General features: G+C 34.4%; 1 protein-coding gene across 2 annotated transcripts in view; it reads left to right on the forward strand.

Moving 5' to 3' along the window:
- The window catches only part of LOC131027081 (uncharacterized), a 156,913-nt gene extending 135,700 nt beyond the window's left edge, over window positions 1-21,213 (forward strand). For both annotated transcript variants that reach the window (XM_057957054.2, XM_057957053.2), the window contains exon 8: window positions 20,614-21,213. Coding sequence is in view for 1 of the 2 variants with exons in the window: in XM_057957053.2 (XP_057813036.1) it covers window positions 20,614-20,716 (103 nt within the window). In the remaining variant the exon portion in view is untranslated. The remainder of the gene's footprint in view (window positions 1-20,613) is intronic.
- Window positions 21,214-21,455: the final 242 nt, after the last annotated feature.

Below are 21,455 nucleotides of genomic sequence, written 5' to 3' on the forward strand. Positions count from 1 at the left end.
TAAAAATAGAAACCCTGAATAGTGACTTACTATAAATAGTAAGTATGCGGAACTGAGTCTAGAAATAGCTGCAAAGGCCCAATCAAGGTCGACACTGCCAATAAGCTCCGCTCAGGTGTCTTTCTATTAATAGGAACCCTGACTCTCCCAAAATAGTAACTTACTATAAATAGTAAGTGTGCCAATCTGAGTCAAAAAACCTGTGCAAAGGCCAAAACCTGAATCCAGCTGAAGAGTAATGTCTCTAATCACCAAGTAACTGCCACACGAGGCCCTCTATCAATAATTATTAGCCTACGAGGGTCAAATGATAGGCTAATTCTTACAAACTTTGATGCTCGCAAAATGGGGACATTACTCTCACTCTCTCTGTTATTGTAAGGCTAAGTAGTAGTACTACTAACCATTCTGGCTTGTAAACTCTCATCTCGCTGAAAAGTGGAAGAGGCTGGTTTGCCGCCTATTTCAGTTAAATTGTAATTTAGTCCTCCCGCTACATAAGCGGTCGAGTGATGATTTGTTGTAATGGTCCTCCCGTTGCATAAGCGGTCGAGTTGAGTTTATTTGTAATTCAGTCCTCCCGCTGAAACACCGCGGTTGAGTGATTTGTGTCTGATGTATGTTTCTATTGGTTGGTTCACCGCTAAGTTTCTTGCTTTCCCGCTGGATAAGCGGAAGGGGATGGCTTGCCGCCCAGTATTGTATTCACTTCATCTTTTCAGCAGATTTGAGATTTAACGATCCCCTATTCACCGTATGCTCTCACCTTCCCATATTGGGCACTTGGTGATCAAAAAGTGGAAGCGTTGCAATTTTCAGCAAGCTTTGAGTTTATGTTTTCTAACCTTAATGGGTTATCTGCTGGTTGATGATTATTATTGGTCCTAAAAAACAAAAACAAAATATCTGGGATATTACAATAAGTATTTAGTTCATGAGCGAGATACAACATACCAATCTGCTATTACGATTGCCAGTAATATAATCTGATCTGCTCCTTTGATGATCCTTGAATGGATGATGTGTTGTATATAAATATCTCCTCAATGGGATGGAAGGTTATGTCTTTCCCATTGGTCATCTTCCTTCCAAGGGTGGCGACCCTTAGTATAGTGTGTCTGCCTTTGACTAGACTATTGAATGTTATTAACTTAATAAACCCATTTCCCTAAACTTGTGTCTCTTCACTAATGACCTGCCTGTGGTTGTAAACTAATGAGGTTGCGGTCTTAGCCACCATAGAGATCACTGCTTCACTAAGGTTGAGATCACAACATTGATTAATAATAAAATCGTTGTCTTTGATAATAATTAGATATGCCTTGGTCAATGATTGCAGTGTATAGCAATCCATGGAAATCACTTTGTTCCCTGAAGACTGTCAAAAGAATAATATTATGAATGCTTTAAGTCCTTATCTGTCGACCTTCATTCTTTTTGAAATTCGTAAAGTCTCATAAATGAGATGATTTTCTGATTAATGGTAAGAGCATTTCATTCGACTGGGTCACTGTCAGATTGGGGGCATGACACTAGCTATCTATCTATATGGTACAGTTGAACTCAGCTGTACCAAACTTTGGGGAAAAAAATCTGCATACTGGTGAACCTGGACCAACAATTTAGGAGGAAGCCTTAGGAATGGAATGCTGATTCAAAGCAAGGAAGATGTTGGAGAGGGAATGCTGAATCAAAGCAAGGAAGGCTTAGTAAAGGGTATGCTGATATTGTCTATTTGGAAGGAAAATAATTCATTAAGGAGTTATTGTGATAGGGACTGTAAATCACTGTTGGAAAAAAAAAGCAGAAATTGCTGTTCAAGGTGTTTGCTGTCAATCTTGCTATTCAGGGACACAAATTGCTCTTCAAAACAGTAATTAAAAAAAAACAGCAGAAATAAAAAATCTGTATGGATGAATAGTGAAATGTAAAAGAACAATAACCATATGAAATTGTGCAGATGAACAATGATTCGGTATTTGTTTAATGAAAAACAATCAATTAGGATACACTCATCACCTCTTTAATCTATTGCTTGGGGACTTACAAGTTATAAAGACAATCAAAATACTATTATTGGTTGTCTTGATAAGCAGGAAGGAGGGTTAGTAATTTTTAGGCATTGAACAGATCCTGTTGAAAGAATTTATAGTTCTGAATAAATGAGAGGGACATGTACTGCTCTAGCACAAACATATCAGCATTAGAAAATCCAAACAGATTCCAGCTTATTAATAACTTTAATGTCAATAAAGGCATGTAATGGATCACGAAAGAAGAAAATAGAATGGGAGAAGAATGAGGCACAATACAATGCATGTGGACCTTTTTATTTATTCACTATATCATGGTGGTTACAACTGAGTTATAGTAGGATGTTTATATAAACAATCATTTTTATTTCGTTTATGTAAACATACACATTTATTTAATATATTTAATACTCCCTTAGTGACTAAATCAGAAGCAACTCCAAGTTTGTTTTGAAATTTGACAGAGAATAGGACCGAGAGGTTTTCCTATAATAGACTGTCCCAAGATGTATAATAATAGAAATAAGTGTCTTCAAGATCAACGAGCTGCCCAATGTAGTGGTGATGAATCTTAATGTGTTTGGTGCGAGTATGATGCCTTTAATTCTCTACCAACTTAAGCACATCTTGATTGTTATAGAAAAGTAGAGGTGTATGCTGAAAAAGCTAGAAATCAGTCAAACTTTGGTATCTAAATGACACTTTTGTTGTACATCATGCACTATTTCATCTCTATGATAGTTATGTTTCACCTTTCTATCACCCCATTTTGCTATGTAGTGTATGTTGTGGTCAGTTGGTGCTGAATACCTTTTTTGTCATAAGAATCCTTGAACTTTCTGGAAATGAATTCACCTCTATTGTTAGATCTTAGATTCTTGAACCAATATCTTGTATGGTTCTCACTTCTCCCCACTAGTGTCATGAAATTGAAAAATGCTCCAAAATGGGACTTATTTTTTAAGTAAACCCACATCTTCATGGAGAAATCATTCGCCAAATATATGAACTAACTTGCACTAAAGATGATTGGGAGATTTTTAGGATGGTTTAGATAGATTTGCATGGACAAGATATAAGAGAACCTTTACATGCAATGCTCTTTTAGAAGGGAAAGACTTCCAATTTTGCTTTTGTAAATGTATTTCAATTTTCAATTCATGGTGCAAGTTATATTCAAGGTTATTTTTCTTTTCAAGTATATGTTAATTCACAATATAATAAATCTGATTATTATCTAGTATGTTGCAGATGGAGAAGGAGCATTTATAAATTTCGATGTTCTTCTCACAATCACCGATCGATATATATATATATATATATATATATATATATATATATGCCAATAAGGAGGATCAAGCAATACCTTGACCGGTCATGTGACCGATCAAGATATTACTTGATCGCACCTCTTCAACCATAATCACGTTAAACGATACCAATCGGTGTCCATATAATTAACAAGTAAAACCGATACCAATCGGTATTCTGTGCTTTACGATTAGCAACCGATATTAATCGATAGTTAGGCATTGGTTAAGAACTCGATGTTGATCGGAATTTGCATGCAATGTTATATATATATAAATCGAAGAATAATCATCAAATAAAGGAATGATAACTGAAGTCTAATCATAGTCTATCGATGAGATAGATGATTGAATGAGAGACTTCATTTATCTCTCATTCAATCATTTATCTTACTGAGGCTATCATGTATCAACACTCCCTCTTAGCTAGGGAAGATAAATGAAAGACAACATATCTAGCATCACATTTCTCATGATGGTCAGTATTCCTTACGTAATCTTACTCTCTAGGGGATCATATCACCTAGACATGTGACATGAAGTATCATCAATCATCTGATACAAGAAATCACATCACCTAAGCACGTGACATGAAGTATTACCTAAACGCATGATACAAACGTTCATCACATCAACTTGTGATGACAAGATATCATCTAAGCACGTGATATCAGTATTGCCTAAACATGCAATACTTTAAGAATAAGCACATGAGAATAGTTAAATTCTCAACTTATCCAAGTTGTGGTAGATGCACTAACATTTTATCCAAATGTTTTACCACAACACAATCATGGCACATCCATGGCATACCAGAGATCCAACATGATAACTGGTTTGAACATCATAAGATCGTCACTTTATAATGCCTACATACAAGTGTTCATTATCTGAGAGATCGTCACCTCTTAGACATGAACACAGGGGGTTAAACCCATAAAAGTCCTAACATGACAAAGAAGTTTACACATAAAACATCTTAATAAGTATAGGAGTACAAAGCAAGTTAAATTTCAATCATACCAAGACTTTTTCTGAAGTGATCAACTTTCACCCTTGAAAGTGGTTTGGTAAGAATATCTGTTGTCTGATCTTTTGTACAAATGTATTCCAACTGGATCACATTCCTATCTACCTTGTCTCGTACATAATGATATGGAATCTCAATATGTTTGGATCTGTCATGAAACATCAGATTCACTGAAAGTTTTATACAACTTTGGTTGTTGCAATGAATAACTGTAGACTTCATTTGTTCACCGAATAACCCCACAAGCAGCTTTCTAAGCCATATTGCCTCTCGAGCAGCCATGGAGGCTGCAATGTATTCGGCCTCAGTGGAACTCTGTGCTACTGATGATTGTTTTATGCTAATCCAGGATATCATGGCTGAACCTAAACTGAAACAACATCCTAAGGTGCTTTTCTTGTCAGTTACCCTTCCAGCCCAATCTGAATTTGTGAATTCGTGTAAATCTAGTTCAACTCTCTCATTTTTGAGACCAAGTTTTAGGGTACCTTGTAGATATCTCATGATATGTTTTACTGCTACCAGGTGTATCTCCTTTGGTTCATACATAAACTGAATCAAGGCATTAACTGCATAGCAGATATCTGGTCTCGTATTTACAAGATACATCAAGGACCCAATCATTTGCCTGTATAGAGTAGGATCTGAGGGTTGTGATTTTGCTGCTGCTTCCTTAAGTTTATGAAGGTTTGTTTCCATTGGAGAGGTCATGGGTCTACAGTTTAGCATTCCAAATCTCTTCAAAATGTCCAAGGTATATTTACCCTAGTTTAGTAAAATGCCATCATAATTCTGCCATACTTCCAAACCTAGGAAGTAATGAAGGAGTCCCAAGTCCTTCATGTCAAATTCTTTAGCAAGGTCTTTCTTACACTGATCTATGAGTTGATCTTTCCCTATAATTAACAAGTCTTCAACATATAAAATCAATATCAGCATATCACCTTTGTCTTGTTTATAGTAGAGATTTGGATGTGCATCATTCTTTGAGAAGCCTAGCCCTGAGAGATAAGTGTCAATTCTTTCATACCAGGCCCTGGGAGCCTGTTTAAGCCCATAAAGAGCTTTCTTGAGTTTACATACATGAGATTCTACAACATGAATCTCAAACCCTTCAGGTTGCTCTAGGTATACTTCTTGTGCAATCTCTCCATTAAGAAATGCTATCTTTACATCCATCTGATGTACTTTCAATCCTTTTGCTGCTGCAATGGCTAAGACTGTTCTTACTGAAGTATATCTGGCTACAGGTGTAAAGGTTTCTTCATAGTCAATTCCTTCCTTTTGTAAGAACCCTCTGGCTACAAATCTAGCCTTGTGTTTCTCAATGTTGCCATCTGCAGCATGTTTGATTTTGAAGAGCCATTTGGAGGTGACAACAGATTTTCCAGCTGGCCTAGGAACAATCTCCCAAACATCATTTTTCATAATGGACTGGTATTCCTGAGACATGGCATTCTTCCATACTTGATGTTTAAGTGCATCTAATACATTAGTAGGTTCAGCTTTTGAAAGATCATTCATGAGAGCAACGTAGTTGGTAAGTTGGTTGGGCCTTTTGCTTTCTCTGAAGGTTGCTAAAGGGGTAGCATGCTTCTGAGCTTCTTCTATAGTTTTGGTAGTCCATAGTGGTCTTTTCTTGAAATTTTCTCGAGGTGGGTTTTGAGTTTCAATTTCATTTTCCTCAAGACTCTCCCTCTGAAGCTCAGGAGCAGGGTCTTCATCTATGCTAGGGGTAGGGGCATAGACTTCAGGTTCTATTGAGCTTTGGGCTCTTTTGAAGGCTAAGTCTTCTTCAAAGATTACATCCCTACTCAGTTCAATACTCCTCTGACCAGGTATATAGATTCTGTAGGCCTTGGAGGTTTCACTATATCCTACAAGTATTCCCGTTTTTCCAAAAGGTTCTAATTTTAATCTTTTCTCCTTAGGTATATGAATATAGACAGGACACCCAAATATTCTAAGGTGGCTGATATCTGGCTTTGTTTTAGTAAAGACTTCCTCAGGGGTTTTATGTTCAAGATGGGAGTGAGGACATCTATTTTGTATATATACAACAGTGCTGGTTGCTTCTGCCCAAAGATTGGTATTTAGATTCTGATCAAGAATCATGGCTTTGGCAGCTTCTACAATTGTCCTATTTTTCCTCTCAGCTACCTCATTTTGTTGAGGATTATAAGGTATAGTAAGCTCCCTCTTAATCCCAACATTTTTACAAAAATCTTTAAACAAATCTGAGGTGTATTCCCCCCCATTGTCACTTCTTAAGGTTTTAATTTTATTTCCTGAGTAGTTTTCTGTTAGTGATTTAAATTCCTTAATCCTATTAAGGATCTCTACTGATTCTTTACATTTCAGAAAGTAGATCCAAGTTTTCCTAGAGTAGTCATCAACAAATATTACATAATACAAAAGTCCCCCTAAAGAAGGTACAGACATAGGTCCACATACATCAGAATGAACTAACTCTAAAACTTTGCTTGTTTTCCTAGTACTATTTTGAAAAACGCCCTTAGCATTTTTACCTAGGGGACATCCCTTGCATGTCCCTGAATGATATTGCTTTAACTTAGGTAGGCCTGTGACAAGGTTTCCCATTGATGATAAAGCTCTAAAATTCAGGTGACCTAGTCTTCTATGCCAAACTTCATTAGCATCTGTAGTCTCATGGATTAGGGCTATGTTGGGCTCTGTGCACAACTCATACAAGTAGCCTTGTGTTTGACCAATGGTTTTAGCTTTCTTGATAGATGAATTCTTTGGCCACGCCAACACTCTGTTGTCCATGAAGGTCACTCTGTACCCATTATCCTCTAGTGCTGATATGGAGACTAGATTTCTTTTGATGCTTGGGACATATAGTACTCCTTTAAGTTGCAATGATACGCCTGACTTCAGTTTGATGGTGCAGGTTCCAACTCCTCTGACTGGATGTGTGGAGTCATCTCCGATAGTCACTTCCTTATCATTCTCCTCTATCATGGAGTCTAGCACTTCTCTAAACCCTGTAATGTGTCTGGATGAGCCACTGTCGATCACCCAAGAGTTAACCTTGTTTGATGCTTGTTTTGTAAGTGATTAGTAGAGTACATACTTCTCGGAGTCATCTTCCCCTTTAGATTTTCCTGCTTTGGCAAATGTGGCTTGTTGTTTGGCTCTTTCCGGACATTTGGTAACATAGTGTCCAAATTTGTCACATCTGTAACATTAAATTTGTGAAAGATCTTTCTTGAAGGTGTTCTTGCCATGACGACCTTTCCTCTTCCTAAATTTTTTCTACTTGCTTTTCTTATTGGAGTTTGTATTTAGGGCTTGAAGATCTTCATCTATATTCTTTTGTTTGATCCCTTTCTTATTTAACCTTGATTCTTCTTGGAGACAGTCTGCCTTTAGCCTTTCAAATTTTGGAAATTTATCCCTTGCACTGATGCCTTGGACGAATGTTTCCCATATACTAGGCAACCCATCTAGAGCAATGAGTGTTAATTCTTTGCTTTGGATCTTATATCCAAGGGTTGCTAGCTCATCCCTTAGGGCTGATATCTGCATGAAGTAGGCATTGACTGTCTCCCCTTTGATCACAGCTATATGATTTATTTCTCTCTTTAAAGCCAAGGTTCTACTTGCATTGGTTATCTCAAATGCATCTTCAAGTGCTTTGAACATGTTGTAGGCCGTTTCATGTTTCTTTATGATGGGCATAATATTATTCCTCACCCCATCAACTATGATTTTGATGGTCTTTTTATTTCCCTCTATCCAAGTTGCTTTGTCAGGTTCAGTCTCAGGTTCTGTAGTATCAGTTTTTACAAATGATTCAACTTTATTTTTTCTTAGAATCATCTTAATTCTGAACTTCCATGCTGAGAAGTCGTTGCCTCCTCCGAGTCTATCTTCGAGTCTAAGAGTGCTAGCCATTTGAAAAATGTGATGTTGAATATATGCTTGTCTTGAATTTTCCACAAAATTGAATAGCCTCAGGTTCGAATTAACTTGGCTCTAATACCATGTAAATGTATTTCAATTTTCAATTCAAGGTGCAAGTCATATTCAAGGTTATTTTTCTTTTCAAGTATATGTTAATTTCACAATATAATAAATCTGATTATTTGGTATGTTGCAGATGGAGAAGGAGCATTTATAAATTTCGATGTTCTTCTCACAATCACCGATCGATATATATATATATATATATATATATATATATATATATATATATATATATATATATATATATATATATATGCCAATAAGGAGGATCAAGCAATAACTTGACCGGTCATGTCTTTTAGACATGACCGATCAAGATATTACTTGATCGCACCTCTTCAACCATAATCGCGTTTAACTGATACCAATCGGTATTCTGTGCTTTATGATTAGCAACCGATATTAATCAGTAGTTAGGCATTGGTTAAGAACCCGATGTTGATCGGAATTTGCATGCAAGGTTATATATATATATAAATCGAAGAATAATCATCAAATAAAGGAATGATAACTGAAGTCTTATCATAGTCTATCGATGAGATAGATGATTGAATGAGAGACTTCATTTATCTCTCATTCAATCATTTATCTTACCGAGGCTATCATGTATCAACAACTTTGTCATGTGCCTAACCCCTGAGGCAGACATGCAGCCCAAAAAATATTTTTAAACATCAACAAATAAAATAAATATAATAATATTATTAATTAATTTAACATTAATTTAAAAATAATAATGGTTTTGTTGTGGCCGATCTTGACACTCAATTTTGGGTACTGTTGGTGTACATTTTATGTACATTTTATCATATACTGAACATTAGAATAAAATATCCAAGGATACTCTATCCTCTTCTGAACAAAATCACTACTTGTGCCATGATTGCGAGAGACCACAAGGCAACTCCAAGGTCTATATGTACGAATGGGCGACTTTGTGTGGGATAGCTTCCTTGGTTATGTATTCTGAAATACAAGGTGGACTTACACTTGGTTTGCTTAATTCACAATGGAGATTTATCGTTTTGGGTTTTGGATCATGGACTTCAAGAAAACTGAAAAGGAGATGAGTTTTAGAAATTGTAATCTATTTTGAAGAATTCAAGAGATGGTAAAGACTGGGTGAAACTAATAACAACACTTTGTTTCGCCACACTTAGGACAATTACGCAAAGCATGTGCAATCTTCTAAGGTTGTGTTCAAGATTTTCACACTTATGAATAATACCAACAATTGAATAATATTACTTAAAGTAGAAGTTAAGCATCCACATCAAAAGCTCAGGCTAACTTTACACATTGAATGAAAATCATCCATCCAACGAAAGTATGAGTAAAAAGTTTCCCCAATCTAAACTATCAAATCCTTCATTCTTCTAACATACATGAAATAAAATCTAAAATATGATGAGGGATAAGAAGCATGCAGACTCCAAAATAAGGGAAATAATCACCATCAATTCGAACAATGTATTACTTGTTATTTTGGCAATTGCTTATCTCAACATGTTTTGCAACATGCTCCTATAATTTACAAATGAGGGGTGAGCTCAATTTCTAGGCTCCCCAATTACAACTCAATGGCCAAGATTGATTTCCAATCAATGGTCGAGATTAAAACAACCTAACCCTTATCAAAGTTTCCCAAAATAGATCAAATATCCGTCGGATGAGAGACAAGTGGCACAAGATGCTATCTTTTAGGATTGCACCCCCTTCTTCTGCTAAGAGGTAGTGTGTTCAATGAACCTGGACATGTTGACTTGAATTGCCCAATTTGTGCCGAAAAATTTGCCTAAGTATGGAAATTTTCTGGAATACTCTTCTTGCCGCCAATTTATGTTCCACATGGGAGCTTGTCTTTGACTCTTCAGAAATGAAATCCTTCAAGAAATCTGGAATTTTTTTCCATACTTTTGCCGAGTCTGAAGACTTTTCTTTCTTGATGCCTGGAGACTCAGAAGGATTTGATTCATCTCCTCTTTATTTTCCTCTTTGTTCTTCTTTCTTCCTGTTTCCTCTCCAACATTTAGTCAAAATTTGATTCTTTTGGTTGTGGAAAATTCCACACTTAGCCATTTTTCATGTATCAAACTTTTACAACCCGTTCGTTTGATTGACCCTTGATTTCATGTGCTTGTCAAATTTATTTTCTTGCTTGATTGCTGGTCTGATTTCATGTGAATTTGTCAAAATTTGTCTTTCCTCTTGGCATGCCAACTTGATTGTCTTCTTGTCTAATGGATCAAATTTTGAGGTCACTGATCCGGCATCTTCGCATATTCCATTTATGCCTTGGACAAGTTCGTGTCTGAGTTTGATAAACTTGCTTGGACAATTTTCAGTCTTGTCTTATGTCCTGACTGTGAATGTGCCAATTTATGTTTTCTCCCTCTTAGGCTGTCTTAAACCAGGAACTTGAATGTGTCTGACATATTAAGGTTTGTGTCAGTCTTAATGTCTTGGCATTCTTCATGCCAATTGGCTTGTCCTCAGACTTGGAATATTCTTGGACAATCATCCTTCATGTTTGATGGATCGGAAAAGTTCAGACAGTCACATGTCCTCTTGTCTTTGGCAAATTTTGGAAATATAATCAGACAATTTGTCTTGCTCTTTGTCATGTCATCTTGGTAGGGTTCGGAAGTATGCTCGAACAAATTGTCTTCCGATTTGTCAGGCCATGTTGTTCTTGGAAGGACGAATTTCATGCTTTGGATTGTTTGGCATGCTCGAAGGCTTTCCTCTTGGTAGGGTGAAGTTCACATATCCTTGGACAATTTTTTATTTGCTCTTGATTTAATTGGACAAATTTTGTGGTTAGTTTCATTGGACAAAATCTCTTTGGACAAAATCTTTGGAAATGTCTTATTCCTCAGCAAATTTTGGATGACTTTCTTCCTTGGATATGAAAGGGCGGACTTTCCACATCTTTGGACAGATTTTGGTTCATGCTTCATTTCAAACTTGGAAGGTTATCACATGTATATCAGATATAAACAATCTTCCTCTTCCAAGGCGGGTTTGGAGATGATTAAAACTTTCCTTGCTGATCATGATAGCAGCAGTTGGAGAATGTGAATTCAAATTACTTTCTAGTTTATTCTTCCTTAGGCAAGTCTACTTTCAATTTGCTGTCTTGAATGATTTTGGATGAGTTTTTGATATGTATCATCTTGCAGATTTGAAAGGTTTTTGAGGAGTTTATGTGCAGATTTGGATTCTTTCTCCTAAGGTAGATTCAAGGGTGATTGATGGTGAAATCAGAATATTATTAGCAAACCTTTAGTCTGCTGTAAATGGTGAATTTGTTAAACCTCTTGATTGTCTCCTTCAAACCCTTAGATCTGCTTTATATGGCCAATGTAATGTCCCCGTTTGGGACTTACCTTAATTTAGTCCTGAGTCAACAATTCTAACTTAAAGTGAGAGTTGTAATATATGTATAAATATAAGTTTATCAAAACTGAATACATTTTATTATAATATTTAACTTAAAATTCTAAGAATAGTTCAGAGGATAGAACTTATCTCGATGACTTTCTCTGATTTGACAATGGGAGATATACTATGTCTGATAGAATCAATGATGTCTGTAGATCTGAAAGTGTCGCTCCTGATTTGGATATGATTCCTCACACAATATGATAGACTGTTGTTCCATATAGGACACTAAAATTACACTAAGTCTGGTTGCCTTCTCTGGTTTATACCTTTGTCTTCTATGCAACTGGAAATACCTTAATGGCAGTCTGCTATGCTCCTTAGAGCAATCCCCCACTGCATTCCCCCCCATCCCAGAAATAATACGAATTCCCCCAATAAATACCTTATAAGCATGAAGGGTTGTATTGCTAATTTGCTTGAATGCCAAAGAGATGTGTCTCATAAGTAGATCACATTCTTTTATTATGCTAATGATTATTTGTCATTTCTTAATTTCTTTCTTAGTGAATAATTTAATTCTCTTAATTGCCGCTGATTTGTTATGGTTTGTATTTACCAAGCTAACACATAGGCTAATTGTTATTAACTCGTCTCTTTACTCTAATCGAACCTCCGTATACCATGATCATGAATCTTGCGTTAATCGATATTCTTGAGTCTGCATATGTGATCAATCTTCATAGATCTTCTTTAGCGACAATATTATCTGGATCAATTCCATGATTGGCTAAGTCTTCATTCTTGCTCGTATTGTTTCCTATCCATGAGATGCATGTGGGGTGGACGAACCAAGTCCCATAATGCAAGACTTAATTCAATCTTGATATTAATATTTTATAGCAGCCATCGTTAATGTATCGTAGTATATATATCACCGATATTCTTGATATTTTGGCTATTAATGATACTCCGTGGTCTCAATTGAACCGTAGATGATAAGTATTACTCCGATCAGTCGCTATTATCAACTGATGTTAGCATAAACGATTGCTGGTTCTCATAACTGCAGTGGCAATCCTCAATTGTGATTCCTCCGATCATATTAGTTGTATTAAAGTTTACTTATCATCAAGTATGCCACCTTTCAAAGATTCAAAATGCCACCTTATCATACACGTTGCACCATCTTTGTCTTATGGGTTTCGTAATGCATCCCTCCGCATAGTGTTTGGTTGCCATTTCCCTAACATATACGAATAACATAGATCACCCCCTTTTTGGATAGTCTACAATGGTTATAGTCCTTTTGAAACTTATTATCCATTTCTTAATCGTCTCCTCATATAATTGGTTCGCTGCCTATTACTAATTACTATGCCAGGAGTATTTTAAGAACAATAGTAGAATTATGAAATGTAAACAATAATATTATTAATAATATAATATTATAACATTGTTTTAATAATAATATTTTTATTAATATGTAATGCTTATAATGATAATATTGTTTTGCTCTAATTGAATATTTTCAGAATATTATTATTAATAAATACTAATTAAATAATGATATCTAATAATAAACAACTATTTAATAATTTCAATTAATCTTTCATTAATAAATATTAAATTAATAATAATTATTTAATTCAGGTTTTATATTCGCTCTTCTTAAGTGTGGTTTAAGGAGAGCATAAATAATTTATATTGTATATCGGTTCAATTAATGGCATTGTATTAATACGATATTATTCCAAATAATACTTATAATGTATTTTGACAATTCATGTTTATATTTTATATTTATTAAATAACACGTTATATGGTAAGTGTAATATATTCAATATATCTATTTTATGTTTTAATAGTATTTTATGGTAAAACTTCTTTAATAGTTAATATAATATTAATAATTGAAATATGAATGTTACATTAAAATAAAACAATAATAATAAATAATAATCATAACAAATAATAAACATTAATAATCATATATTAGAGGAAAATCGTGAAGTCTCATAAATGAGACGATTTTCCAATATTATTAAATGTTAATTAATAAATGTTTTAATTATCGTATTTATTTAATCCAATGTCCAAGGAGGGGTTATGACAGCCAATCCTCCTAAAATCTAATCAGACTTTGGAGTGGTTTTCAAGAAGAGTTCGAACTTCTTTCTTGAATCTTCTTTATTCCTTCTTCTGGAGATGTTAAAGGTAGAATTTTCACCTTCAAACTGTTATCAATGGCGAATTTGAAGAGGATATCAAACTTATTTCCTTCAAACCCTTGAATCTATACCTTCAAACTATTATCCAAAGTCAAATTTTGCTAACTTTGCTGCAAATTTGATAACTTAATCGATCTTTGGAGCTGCTTCCTCTGAAGAATTTGAATTTTTTTCTTCAAACCCTTGAATTTACTTTATCTCTACAAGACTAATCTGATAATATGATCAGATTTTGGCATGAATCTGATAATCTTTTAAGTTTTTGAGCTGCTTACTCTGATCACTCTTAGCAATTTTCTTGAATTTGGCAAAGAGAAGTGATGGTAAAACCTTGTCTTTATAGCTTCTTGAGTTGCTTCTAGAAGCTTTATTGTTTTATTCTATCTTTAGGAAATTTAAACTCCTTGCCTTCTTCTAGAAGGAAGCTTGGAAGATCTCAAAAATTAGAAAGTTTTATTGTTTTATCCTCCCTCTAAGAAGTTGGAATTTTATCCTTAGAAGCTTCCATCATGTTTTAGAAAGTTTTATTTGTTTTAAATCTCCTTCTAGAAATTCGAATTTGAGGAAGGCATGTCACAATTTTTTAATTTATTAATTTTTTTTAATTTTAGTTTTTTTTTTTACTTCAATTTTTTAAATGCCAAGTCATCATACTTGCCATCTTTAATTCTCTTGGAATGCCATGTCATCTTTTATTGCCAAGTCATCTTTTATTGCCAACTAGGAAATTTATATCATTTATATTCTATGCCATCTTCAATTTCGCCTAAGTGGGCCCTACATTCTTTCTCAAGCTTTGGTGAATTTTGCACATCTTCCTTATGCCATGTTTTTAAAGTGCACTTGGAAAGAATAGCTTGCTTGTGCCATGTTTTTTTCTTGCCTAGGCATACTTTGAAGGCATGATGGACAATGGGAACTTTGAAAATTCTTGGACATGTCAATTTTGAGTGAACCTTTTTTTTTATTCCTTGTGCCATGTTTTTAAAGTGGACTTGGAAAGAATTTCTAGCTTGGAGATGAGGTGCACTTTGAAAATTGTCAGGCATTTTTGGTGCATGAATAAGCTTAACCTTAGGCAGGAGTTAAGTAACCCTTGCCATGAGTTAGTTAACCCTTGGTAGGAGTTTAACACTTGTTGGACTATTTTTCTTGGATAATTTTTTAATTGATCCTTGCTCAAACTTCTTCCACACTTTAACTGATCGTCTGCCATTCTACCCTTGAACCTTGCTGAACTTGTCTGGCATTTTTATTTCTTCAACTTGGGCGAAATTTTCAATGTGCCATTTCACTTGCCTGCCTTTGACTTGGTCAACAGTGTTCATGCAATGCTAATACCTTGTTGGTTCATCTAAACATAAACCCTAATTAGGGTTTCTAACCTGCTTTTTGCACTTAGAAACCTCATTTTTGAAATTTGAGAACATGGGTACTGATTTTATAGCTGATCTTGTGGAACAAAACCCTAATTAGGGTTTGCATTCTGCCTTTTACCATTGAAGACATAATTTTCAAAATCTTAGAACATGGATAGGTATAATTTGGCATGGGGATCAAAACCCTAATATCAGAAAAAAGCAAAAAAATTCAAACCCTTGTTTTTTACACTTGAAGAAAATTTTTTGGAATCTGCAGACATGGGCAGGATTAGAATGATCTAAAGAACAAAATCCTAATCTTAGAAAAAAGAAATTTTTTCGAAGCCCTTCTTTTTATATTTAGAGGCGAGATTTTCAAATTCCGACAAAATGGGTAGTAATAAAATAGCTCAAAGAACAAAACCCAGATGCCAGTTTCAAAAAAGCAGAAAAAACAAAAATTTCTAAAAAAACTAGGTTGTCAAAAATGACCCAAAGCAATTGCCATTTTCATCCTTTAGACCTTCTGAACACTTTGACAACACTCGCAAGTGATTCCGGGCATGATTTCTCAATTTGGCTCAAGATGACCTCAAAACTCTAACTCTTAATTTGCAAAAAGATTGGTGATTAGCAGTTGCGATGCCAAAGCAGAACCCTAAAAAGAAAAAAACAGGGAGTCCCCATTTGCAATGGGGTGATGTGTGAAATAGGTTACAACAATGACCAACTAAAATTTGTTTTTGTGGAAGACCGACCTGCTTGGTTAGGGGAATCAGGTATAAATAAAAGTATTTTGGTCATTCAAGGGGGAAGAGTTATTTTGGTTATGCCAAGAATTCTGAATGCTCCAAGCAGGGATGAAACCATAGAAACGAGACTCGGACTCGGTGCGGACTCGGCAAGGCTGACCCGAATCGGGACTCAACAAAACTTGGCAAAAACTTAGTTTCTAGTGAGTATTGCCTAGACGAGTTCCTGGAGAGTCCCGAGTCCCCGAGACTCAGCTATTAGTTTCTAGTGAGTATTGCCTAGAGCGAGTTCCTGGAGAGTCCCGAGTCCCCGAGACTCAACTAGGGTCACTCCGAGTCCCGACGAGTTCTGAAACTATGGATGGAACCCTTTGTACAGAGCATCCTGGGGCTGACCACGGGACTTTTCAGCATCTAAAGCCACCAAACTAAACTATAGCTGACGTGAGGCGAGGTTATTTAGAAAATCAGATCAGTTTGGCAAGTCAAACCCTAAAAACAAAAGCAAGCATCCAAGATTTAATTGCTGTCCAAAACCTCCACAGATCTGGGCAAGTGAACTTCCCAGCGGCAGATCCAATTGCTAGGTCTAAATTAAGTTGGAGAGTGAATTTTCAGGCCTTATCCATCACCATATGGTGTGCCATCACTTTATTGAAGCAGCGTCATCATTCTTCCAGTTTTGGGACAACATTCCAGTGTTTGCTGCAGATCTAGCATAAAGAACTAATCAAAGTTACAGTGCCAGTACAGAAGGGGAGAATAACAGGGCAGCCAGGAGTCATTTCAATCACCAGCAATCAACTACATCAGTGCACAAGCTGCAAATCTGGAGTTCCTTGATTGAATATACATCTTCTGCTAGGTTATTGGGGTTTCGAGGGCTGCAATGCCTCAAACCCTAGGTCAGGCATTGCCCACTCTAGTTTGATCTCCAACCAAGGCAAGCACACTCAACAACCCTTGTCTTCACTCAGCTAGGTAATTGAGAACAGAGTAAAATATTTCACATCTGAGAATCTATATAGTCTCAGTAAGGGTTTTCAGACTCAGTTTAATTTTGGATTTGCAGAGCAATGAACTGTTGTAATGCTGTTTTTAATAATTAAGCAGTTTAAGTTGCCATTATTTATTATCCATGTTTCTTTTTTTCTTAATTGATTAATGTTGCAATCTAGCTGTGTGGAATTCAATGAAATAGCTTCCATCATTTGTAGTTTGCTGGGTTGAAGGGTCAGGGAAGTTTGGATGAATATTGTTATTCTCTTCTATAGCTAACACATGCAACTGTGGTAGGATCAACGAGTTTATATAAATTGCTTTTCTCAATGCCTACGGTAACCACTGTCTATTGTTTTTCAATTATGAAACAATGCATTTCTTCTCATTGAAATTCATTGTATGTTAGGATTGTTCATAAGTCGATTGATGGACAATATATCTTTGTTCATTTTATAAACATGCCTATGCGAGGAACTATGAATTTGACAACATCACTTAGTGCAATCCAAACATCATCCATCCCCTTGATTGCATGTGATCTTCCATTGCCTAGTGAAATAGAATCCATGTTATTAGAATCAACAATAAATTTGGGACAGCAGTCCTTTCAAAACTATCTTAGGAGGATTCCATGAATGCATATTCTTCTTTTGAAACATGCTTTCCCTCAACAACTGACACATTATCCTATCACATGGCTTTTTATTGTAGGAGCCTTTTCCAAAATGATTTCTTATGTCCAAATTTATGACAGCAATAGCATTTCACCCTTCTCTGTGGATTGAAGTGGAACAAGTGTGAGAGAGAATTTTGCTTTTGTCTTTGTATTGTGGAACAAATGTAGATTTTTTTTTTAAATATGCTAGATTTAAGTTTTATGTTAGTATACATTTCAATTTCACAAGTTAAAATATAAGATCAACAATCATATTAAAACTTGAGAAGTGTTCAGAATACTTGACCCTTATTTGTGAATACTTTTTCATGAATGTATTGTTTTATTATCTTTATTGAACATTTATCACATTATCTATTTTTTATATATTCTTGTACATTAAAAAAAATCCCAAATAGCCTTATGCAGTAAGGTTGTTACACTACAGAAATTTCCTATCATAAATTCTATCGTGGGGTTCTTTACAAAATCTTTCGCAAACCTTTAATCAACAATTACATAGATACATCTATTATTCAAGACCTACAATATTGCTACAATTAGTATAGATATCTTTAATACATATATTTAAAAATGCAGAGATATCAGTTTGAAGCTATTTTATTTATTTAAAAATTATTTTATTTTATTTATTAGATAAATAGACACGTAAAGTTTATCTTGTTTGTTTTGTATTAAATAAAAAATAATATTTCTATATCCATCTGTAAATTACTTCTTAATTTTATTTGTGTTTATTTTTCTATATTTTTAGTTTTGTTTTCCACTTTAAAATCAGTGTAACTTGCTTAGGATTGTTATTCTTTTCCTTTTCAAAATAAACCACAGAATTCTGAAAATAGAATTTTAGAGAAGTAAGTAATTATTTTTGTGTGTGTATGAAAATATTAATATTTTGATGTGTAAATAAAAGGTATGCATTTTTGTTAACACACACATGTTATTACATGTTATTTTTGTAAAGAAATATATGTAAAGTATGTCGAGAGATATCTTTGATTGAAAGCTAACTTTTATCCAATGTAATTGTTATTAAATGGTTAACCTAAAGACATTGGCTCTTTGTATGAAAAATAAGTGTCCCACCCAAATACTTCCAATTTTGAATAAGTCTTGATTTATTAAATTATAAAACCTAAGTACATGTTTAGAAAGAATTGTTTAGTAATAAATAATACAATAATAAACTCTTACATGTTTAGAAATAATTGTTTAGTATAAATAATACAATAATAAACCCTTAAAATATTTAATTAAATGAAAAAAATGAAATTATAAAATTATAAATCAAATTTAGAAAATTCAAATAAAAATAAATTTATAAACTATAAAATTTCATTAGTAGAGAACTTTACAAACATATAGATTTTCAACCATGTAATGTCTTGAAAGTCAATTCTTATGAATGTAAAATAAACTTTACTACAATTGACTCGTGTCATTATGTTGTAGATTACAGTACAGTAATTTCAAGATGACCTCAAATTACCTTTAATATTTTTTTTTGTCACATTCGTTGTTGTTCAGCTTAATACGTGGGAAGAACCATTTAGGTTACTAAGTGGTTCATATTTTTGCCCCTTCAATAAATAATTATTTCAACATTATTATTAAATGCAAACTAAAAAATGATTAAAAAAGTGCAATCTCTGTGGTCTTCTTTACAGATGGGTGAAATTTCAAAAATATTATAATTAAGTGAAAAAACTAATAACTGATTGGATCCATTGCTTCAACATCCTTACCAAAAAAACTGATTATTAATACATTTACATACCAAAACTACTAAAAGCACTTTAACATTTAAACTGTTAACACTGTCAAACAAGCAGACGGAAATATGGGTGGCACTTGAGCCATGCCAGTATTGAATGGTTGCTGAAAGAAAGGCTACAGATTATTAGAAATTGTAATAGACATTCATTCTTTACTGCAAGAAATGCAATATAAAAATTGCAGAATATCGGGTAAGGAGATGAATGGATGGTATGAGAAGAATAACGTGATTCATGTGAACTAGATGACTCCATTGACTTCTGTACACATGGCCAGCTGCTTGTAAAGTGGAGCTCCTCTTCTAACTAAAAGTAGGAGAGTGAATTCTTCTTCAGAGAAGTCATCTTCTTTACTAGAGACCAAATTTGGATATGCAAATTCTATTTCATCACAGCAGTCTTTTGAATCGAAATCCTCATCGTTACTAATATTATCACTCTTGATCTGCAAAACAGAAATTAAATACCGAAAACATATGATAAAACCCAACATCGATGCTAGCTTAAAACATTCAAAGAAAAGTATAACAGATTCTGCACACACCTTATGAAACCATCATGGCTGCTGGGAAAGGAAAATGCCTTTAAACTGCGAAAAATATAAATCTATAACTTCTGTATTCAGCTATGTGAACCTCAGTCTCATAGCAATCTGTTTTATTTGTATGTGATTTACCCTATGAAAAAAAATGAGAGAGAACTAGCTACTTTTCTTGAAGTATACTTCAAGAGATCTTTATTTTTTTAACATTTATTGTTGTTCACCTTAATAGGTGGTCAAAAGATCTTTATTTTTTTTCACATTTATTGTTGTTTAGTTTAGTAGTTGGGACAGGATTTTTCGAGGCCAATTTGAGGACTCAGTCTTGCTCTTATTTTGTTGCTACTTAGATTTTATGTGTACAATTCTGCTGTTGAGTTAAGAGGGATTTCAGCAAGTTCTGTATTTCCCTTTGTTTGCAGAGTTTATAGTATTAACTGTCATAATCTCTTAGAAGATGAGGATTTAGTTGAGAACATTATTTTGGTGAGTTCTATTAACATTTTATTTTCTGTGCTGCTGCAGTTATGTTGGCATCAAGCGTCTGGTTTTTGGTGGAAAGCGTTTTGGTGACTGGGAAGAAGGCATGACTTCAGTTGAATTTGGATACAAAAAATACAAGATTTGAACATGGAAGTGCCAACTATATATACAAGGAGTGACTATCTTGATGACAAAATGGTTCAGAGATAGGTCACTATGAAGAAGCATGAAGCATTTTCAGAAGCTTCCTACTTTAGGGATGTAATATGATGGTTTTGCAAATATACAGCCACATTTATTGTTCCTATCTAAATGACATTACCATGTTTAACTTTTCTCACCAAATTTAAATAGAATATTATTTAAACACAATGTACTTAATAAAATAATCTAGCTGCTGTGAACCAATCCATGTAACATAGCGATAAAGTTGAAATGATTGGATTGATTTCAAAGCCTTATCTCGTGGACAAAGAGATATAAAGTAAATTAGAGATACATGGGTAAGCCAAGAAAATGTCGGGATAAAAGACTTCATCTCAACTAACAGCCATTTCATTAAACTACTGGCAGAAGTATACAAGGTAAATAATTGTCTATTTGGTTGGTCTTTTTGTTAAAGGTTATTCAATAAAAACATTATCGAAGTCTGTAGAGGTAGAAACTTAATATTGTAGACAAGCAAAATGCACCAGCACAATTTATGTATCTAGATGCTTGTGGAATGAAGTAAATGGTATATGGAGCAGCTGACTAGGACGTGCCATAACATTAGACGTTGAGGTTTACAATACATTTGAAGAAAGCAACAATAGAAGCAAACGAGCATTGTTATTGAAAGTTGTCATTAAGTAATGATTCAAATAATAAATAACTATAAAGAA

Source organism: Cryptomeria japonica, chromosome 7 (assembly GCF_030272615.1).
Source record: "Cryptomeria japonica chromosome 7, Sugi_1.0, whole genome shotgun sequence".
Lineage (NCBI taxonomy): Eukaryota > Viridiplantae > Streptophyta > Pinopsida > Cupressales > Cupressaceae > Cryptomeria > Cryptomeria japonica.